This window comes from Geospiza fortis, unplaced genomic scaffold (assembly GCF_000277835.1).
Source record: "Geospiza fortis unplaced genomic scaffold, GeoFor_1.0 scaffold113, whole genome shotgun sequence".
NCBI classification, from domain to species: domain Eukaryota; kingdom Metazoa; phylum Chordata; class Aves; order Passeriformes; family Thraupidae; genus Geospiza; species Geospiza fortis.
In genome coordinates, this window is record NW_005054429.1 from 88,706 (window position 1) to 96,113 (window position 7,408).

At 47.1% G+C, this 7,408-nt stretch overlaps 1 protein-coding gene across 2 annotated transcripts in view; it reads left to right on the forward strand.

Moving 5' to 3' along the window:
- The window catches only part of PAX6 (paired box 6), an 11,102-nt gene extending 5,455 nt beyond the window's left edge, over window positions 1-5,647 (forward strand). Inside the window, exons 5-9 of one of the 2 annotated variants that reach the window (XM_031061878.1) lie at window positions 682-764; window positions 1,018-1,168; window positions 1,389-1,486; window positions 3,606-3,756; window positions 4,647-5,647. In XM_031061878.1, coding sequence (XP_030917738.1) covers window positions 682-764; window positions 1,018-1,168; window positions 1,389-1,486; window positions 3,606-3,756; window positions 4,647-4,732 — 569 coding nt within the window. In that variant the 3' untranslated portion in view covers window positions 4,733-5,647. Of the gene's footprint in view, window positions 1-681; window positions 765-1,017; window positions 1,169-1,370; window positions 1,487-3,605; window positions 3,757-4,646 lie in introns of both variants that reach the window. The other variant, XM_031061877.1, reaches the window with a different exon arrangement.
- Window positions 5,648-7,408: the final 1,761 nt, after the last annotated feature.

Here is a 7,408-nt window from a genome sequence, read left to right on the forward strand (position 1 = left end):
GCATTCCTTATATATATGTATATATTTAAAATCTGCAGCTCCCTCCGTGCTCTTTTATTCACCAAATATTCATTGCTGGCCGTGGTGTGCCCTGCAAAGCTGTTAAAATGGTTTTCAAAGGCGAGGTGTTCAGGGCACGCACCACACCGATGCTGCGCCCCGGGCTTCTCTCGGGGGGCATAACTCTCCTCCCATCCACTGTGCTGCTTGCTGGGGAGGCGAGGGCAGGCAGGGGGCTGGCAGAGACCTGCCCCCACCTCACTCCCCATCCCCAGAGCCCGGGGCTGGGAGCAGGTGCCCTTTTCCCTGGCCGGCCTGGGCGCGCCTCGCCCCTGACCCGCCGCGGAGCTTTGTCCTGGTTTTGCGCTGTTATCCAGCGACGTGCCATTTCGCTTCTCGGTGACAGGGTCACAGCTGCCTCGGGGACCCCCTCGGTGGAGGCAGAAGCCCTGGCTGCTTCTTGAGAGATGCAGCACTGCACCCAAGCCTGCCCATCCCCACGGCAATGCTCCCCAGCAGGCAAGGCGTCCTCCTTGCTAACACACAGGCAGAAAGCTCAGCTTTGCCCTTACAGTGATGCTTCTTAGGAGTGTTTAGAGCACAGGCAGCGCAGGAACAGCTCTGGTTTTACAGTCAGCCACATCAACTGTGGAGCTAATGCAAGAATGTTTCCTTCTGCAGAATTTGAGAGGACCCACTATCCTGATGTGTTTGCAAGAGAGAGACTAGCTGCTAAAATAGACCTGCCCGAAGCAAGGATACAGGTACTGATTTGCTCTGCAGTTGTTAACTATTATTATTTTCACTATTACTACTCTGATTTTGTTACTCCTGGCTTCTCAAGGCATGGGGCAACCCATATTTATGATCAGGTATTTGCCCATACCCTTCTTTCAGGAAAATAGCAGCAGCTGGCTTTGCTTTCACCCGCTGCTTTGCTCTTGAGCTGCGTGGGGGAGGCCCTGTGCCTCTAGCCCTTGTAAGGTCACTCACATCTCTCAAATCCTGTATTTCCAGGTGTGGTTTTCCAACAGAAGGGCCAAGTGGAGAAGGGAAGAGAAGCTGAGGAACCAGCGAAGACAAGCCAGCAACACTCCCAGCCACATTCCCATCAGTAGTAGTTTCAGCACAAGCGTTTACCAGCCGATCCCACAACCAACCACCCCCGGTAATGCCACCAACCCGCTCACCTCCATCCATCCATCCATCCATCCATCCATCCATCCATCCATCCATCCATCCATCCATCCATCCATCCATCCATCCATCCATCCATCCATCCTCTGGGCCAAATGAGACTCTGAGGCTGTGCTGCCAGTTGTAATTGTGGTTAAACTAATGTGTCCATCTATCTGTCTATTCTATTATAGTTTCCTCTTTCACATCAGGTTCCATGTTGGGCAGGACGGACACGGCGCTCACGAACACGTACAGCGCGCTGCCGCCCATGCCCAGCTTCACCATGGCCAACAACCTGCCTATGCAAGTAAGTCCAGTGCCACGCCAGGGCACGGCATTCCCTGGGCACTCAGCAGCCCCTGGGCTGTGTGGGAGTGTGGGTGGGGACCCTTCCTCCATGCCACGAGGGATTACAGACCCAAACCGTGCTGCAGGGAAACCTGCACCCAACCACTTCCTCGGCATCTTTTCAGATGCCCTGTTTGGGGGAATCAGAAGGGAAAGGGCACTGAAAGATGTGGTGCTCAGCAAGCACTTTTCTCAGGTTTCCAAAGAGAAAAGTCCTCAGATTTGCAAGGCAACAAATCTGGGATTAAAAAAATGCTGTTTGGGAAAAAAAAAAAAAAAAGTGGTTAACCTCTGGAACTCGCTGATGCCATATTGTGGAAATTGCTGCCTGAATAAGCTGCTGGAGGGATCCGACCTTCTGGATGTAGGTAACGTGGCAGAGGCACATTAGGAACACCTGAGAGAGGGAAGGATGTGATTAGCATCAGTGGTTATGCCAGCTAAGCCAGAATTGCAAGAGCTGTCAATCCTCATGCCTGAAAGCATTAGCTGATCACCAGCTGGGTTAGGAAGAAATCTATTCCTTTGGGGTCTGTTTCTATAGACCTTTCAGATGCAAAATTCCTCCTTTTTTAATGGTGGGGTTGGCCTAGGAAGGTGCTGGCCAATTACGGGAGTTTTACAGCTTTGTCTGAGGCGCACAGCATTGACCACTGCTAGAGACAGGCGAGCAGATTAGAGAGCCTGACTCCTTCGCTGTGGCAATTACGATGTTACTAATTGCTGAACCAAAATTAACCAAATAAAGTTAGAGTCTTGCAAGTCTGCGGAAAGAAGTGGCGCTGGCTGGGCCGCTGCTCCGTGACGTGCGAGGCCGGCGGCGCCGTCCCCGGCAGCGGGGCTGGGAGCGGATGACAAAAGATCAAAAGGCTGGTCCAGGAGGGGACCCTTGGGAAAGCAGGAGGCCCCAGATTCACCACTGGGCACCTGGGCAGGGACACAGCACGTGCGAAGCTGGCTGGAAAACGCTGCCTGCGTGGTCAGCGTGGCAGGGCAGCCAGGCAGGCTCGCAGGGGTCTCTCTGCGGGTGCACGGGGCGTTGTGTGCTCTCCCAGAGCAAGGGGGGCTCTCAGTGAGTGCTGCTGGTGTGTGGCAGGGATGTGCAGGCAGGAAATACATGCAGAGTGTCGGGTCTGGTGTGCTCGGGGTGGGAATCGCTCATCCTGCTTCCCGTTCCCTCGCTGCCTCCCTGGATCAGGGCTGCGCTGGTCCCCGCTCACCCGGCAGCCTGGAGCAGGAGCAGGCTCTGCTTGGTCTCTCTCCAGCTCTGTGCCATCCCTCAGGCCTGCCCCAGCTGCTGTCCCCCCTGGCACATTGGGTTTTAGGGCTTGGAGTTGAGGTAGATGGAGGTGTCTGTTCTGGGATGGAGCTGGCACAGGTTTGGGGTGGCTGATGGGGATCAGTGATGGGGATCAATGCACATGTATGTGTGGGGTTGGGGGATTCCCGTGCAGAGCCTTGGTCCCCCCAGCTCCACACGTGGTCTGTGTGTATGTGCCCCACGCTGGCAGATGCAGGACCAGCCTCTGTGCCTCAGTGGAGTGACTTTAGTTACAGCAGCAAGTGTGAGGTAACTAAAATGTTAGTTATGTTTTATTTACGCAGCAGCAAGTGTGAGGTAATTAAAATGTTAGTTACATTTTAGTTACAGCACCAAGTGCGCCGTAACTAAAATATTAGTAATGTTTTAGTTACAGCACCAAGTACAAGGTTAGATGCCGGCCCTGTCTCTGGCTGCAAGTTCTAGGAGACATCTTCCAAAAGGAAGATGGGTACAAAGGAGGGCAGCACTCAGGCTTAGGGATGTAACACCTCCATCAGCATCTGAGTGTAGGGATCTGCTCGCCAAGCACGTCTGAAAAAGCACCAGTAACTGTCCATGTTGGTTTTTAGCCCAAAAGCCTCCATGAAGGGCCTGCTTGGTTGGGCTCCTAAATAGGTTTTTACATCGGAGGGCCTGAATTTGAAACCTGCAGCTGATTTTTTTTGCTGTCTGAGGGCTGGCACGTCCATGCCCAAGGGTGTGATGCTGTCTTTAGCTGCAGGGCCACTTACCAGTTTGTGCTTTGCCCCCACAGCCCCCGGTGCCCAGCCAGACCTCCTCCTACTCCTGCATGCTGCCCACCAGTCCATCGGTGAATGGACGGAGCTATGATACATACACCCCTCCTCACATGCAGACACACATGAACAGCCAGCCCATGGGCACCTCTGGCACCACTTCCACAGGTGAGTGACCCCTGCTCCCCCTGCCAGCCCGCCTTCTCTGCTCCAGCCATCAGCATTCACCTGCACTGGCTGTGACAACTCTCTCCCCATCACTGGGGGACGTCTCTCTGCTGGGATTCGTTGCTGCCACACCAGGCAGAAGATGAAAATGTATAACCTTGCAAACTAGAGCAAAAAAAAAAAATCTGATTTTTAAGCTGCTTCTTGGAGGGCTAGATGGAAAGAAAGCTGATTAACAGAGGTGGTGTGGAAATAGCAGGGCAGAGGCAAGCTCTTCAATGAGCTCCCACTGCCCATCCCTCAAAATCTTCCCTGTGTAATTAAATTCTAAATCAGCATTTATTTCAGCATTAAATTGCAGCAGAGGTATCCACAGCGGTGAGGTTAAGTGTATGTGAAACTGTTTGCAGTACTGGGCACATTTTTACCGTGTCTGTGTCAGACATTATTTATTGCTAAAGGTTTGAAGTTATCAAAGAGGCAGGGAACCTGTAGAAATATTAGCCCATGCATAAAAAAGGCAAATCAGGGTTAAAAAAGGGCAAGTGTCAGCAGAAACAGGAGCAATCGAGGCACTTTTCAAAAGAACAGAACCGTTCTGTGTATTTTGGGCTGAATTCTCAACTGATACAAATGAGCCGAGGCTCTGGCATTTATCTCAAAGTGTGAAAGTTTATTTATAACAACAATCAGTGAGATGTGCATAATTTCTAAAGTATATAAACCCCCAACCCCTGGTTCCACAGGCTGGTAGATGGTGAGGTTTGATGTTTGCTGGAATAATTTGATGTTTGCTGGAATACAAGCTCAAATGTGTGAAACCGCAAAGTAAAAATTGTGCTATGGATAGAAAAAACCCTAAAATATCCATTTTCCCTCTCAATTTTCAGGTCTCATTTCCCCTGGAGTGTCAGTTCCAGTTCAAGTTCCTGGCAGTGAACCTGATATGTCTCAATACTGGCCAAGATTACAGTAAAACATGTGTTAATTCTGTAAATGACTATATGGACAACAGTTGGATGTTCAGCAGTATTTTATAAAGGAAGAATGGCTCTCAGAGTACTTCTGTACTGCAACTGTGCCCTATGCTGTAACACATGGAAAAGACTTTCACATGGACCTTTGTACACTGAAGGCATTATATCAGTTGGAACAAATCTTCATTTTGGTATCCAAACTTTTATTCATTTTGGTGTATTATTTGTAAATGGGCATTTGTATGTTATAATGAAAAAAAAAAAAAAAGAACAATGTAGACTGGATGGATGTTTGATCTGTGTTGGTCATGAAGTTGTTTAAAAAAAAAACAAAAAAAGAAAAGGAAAAAAAAAAAAAAGAAGCCAAGGTAAACAAGCTTTGCCACGAATTTAAGAGTTTTATCAAGATATATCGAATACTTCTACCAATCTGTTCATAGATTATGGATTGACGTTCCAAGTTTGTATCATTCCATTGCATATAACTAAACCTGGAACAACACGCACTAGATTTATGTAAGAAAAATATCTGTTGGTATTTCCAAAGGTTGTTAACGGCTGAAGCTATGTGCAAACAGGGGTTAAGAGAGAGCTGCCATGAAGAAAAGAGTTTGATAGATAAAAGGTAGATTGTGTCTTCGATATAATCCGATTTGTTTTATGTCGAAATGTAAGTATTTGTCTTCCCTAGAAATCTCCCAGAATGATTTCTATAATAAAGTTAATTTCATTTATATTTGACAAGAATATTCTATAGATGTTTTATACACATTTTCATGCATCATACGTTTCTTTTTTGGTCGGCAAGAGTTAATTGTTCTTAGATATAGTTGTACTACTGTTCACAGTCCAATCATCTTTGTGCATCTAGAATTCATTCCTAATCAATTAAAAGTGCTTGCAAGAGTTTTAAACTTAAGTGTTTTGAAGTTGTTCACAACTACATATCAAGATTAACCATTGTTGATTGTAAAAACCATGCCAAAGCCTTTGTATTTCCTTTATTATACTATTTTCTTTTTAACCTTATAGTGTGGTGTTGCAAATTTTGTTACTGTGCTAGGTTGATCTCATTAAGTTTTATTTTGATTTTATTTTCAGTTTTCATAAGGAGGGGCTCTTAAGGAACACTTTTATAGAGTTTCAGCCCCTCCACCAGCCTGTAACTTAGGCTAGCAAAAAAAAGATAACATTAAGTTTAATTTTGATTTTATTTTCAGTAAGGAGAGGTTCTTAAGGAACACTTTTACAGAGTTTCAGCCCTTCCACCAGCCTGCAACTTGGGCTAGCAAAAAGAAGATAGGTTCACGTATCTAACTGTTTATTTAGCTGGGGTTTCTGGGGATGCTCTAAATGAACTCCAGAATCCGGCAGAATTTCCAGAGGGGATTTGCACTGTGCCAGGCCTGTGTCTGTCTGTACCCGTTGTACCTAAAGGACGCGCGGACACACGTACCCCCAGATATACACCCCCTCACTTCTAAAAATTGTTTTTGTTAGGATGCTTGAAAGGGGGAAAAAAACAACCCAGCTGCGTTTTTAACAGGCTCTTTGGGAGAGTGAATGCCATCCCTTTATATTGCCACACAGCACAATCTTAGTGTAATTTTCCATTGAACTTGTAACCTGGTTAATACCTCAATGCGCTTTGTGTGAGGGTTGTTAGTGTGGGCGTGGGTGGAGAGCTGCATGTCAAGGAATAATGAGAGAAGACAAATCAACAGGCAACAACAATGCGAGCTGGGACTGGCTAGTGAAAGCTAAAGGCCTTTAGTCACTGGCAGGGAAATCTAAACATTCCCATATCTATGAAGCTGGCTCATTGTGCTGCAGTTGTTACTCTCGATGCTGTGCTGAAAAAGGGATCTCATGATTAAAAAGCCAGTGTGCGGGGAGTTTTGAGTCAAAGCACAGGCATCACAAGCAGCCTTTGTAACGCGGAGATACCATCCAGGCTGCTTATGTTTTCCTTTTGGCATATTTGTCACCGCAGATAGCACTTCACTGGAGACTTGGGGTAGCAGGGCTGAGCTGCTGAGGTGGCTGCAGTGCTGCAGATGAGATTAAATGCACGGAAACTCAGGACACTTTGGGGGAAAAGAGCAGCTTTGCTCAAAGCATGAGACGATGGTTATTAAAATGAAGAGCTTAAAGCAAGCAAAAATGAGCTTTGATTTTGATACTGGTCAGTTTTAAGTATATTTTAAGTTTTAAAAGCATCCATTCACAAATGTCAAGGAAACATCAGTTTTAATTTTTTTAGTACATTTAGTACATTTTTTAGTACATTTAGTACACTTTTTAGTACATTTAGTAAATTTTTATCAGACCTGCACGTTATGTATTTGTAAGAAAGAGATAAATTGCATTAAACACCACAACAGGCAGGTCTCTCCTCACACAGCTAACTTGAATCCGGGAACAATTAATTACAGGTACAAACCCAGCGCTTCTACAGCTAATTACCGTGTTTATACCCACTAATGCAGCTTGTCATGGAAATGCCAACTTCTGCTCAACCAGGAACGGAAAAGAGCTTCCCATCCCTTCCTCCCCCGACAACTTCTGCGCGCTACTCGCTGTTCCCGCAGGTGCCGATGCGCGGGCAGGGCCAGCTCTTCCCTGCCCTTCCCGGCTTTTCCCGGCCTCGCAGCTCCCCTGCCCGTGCTGCTGTG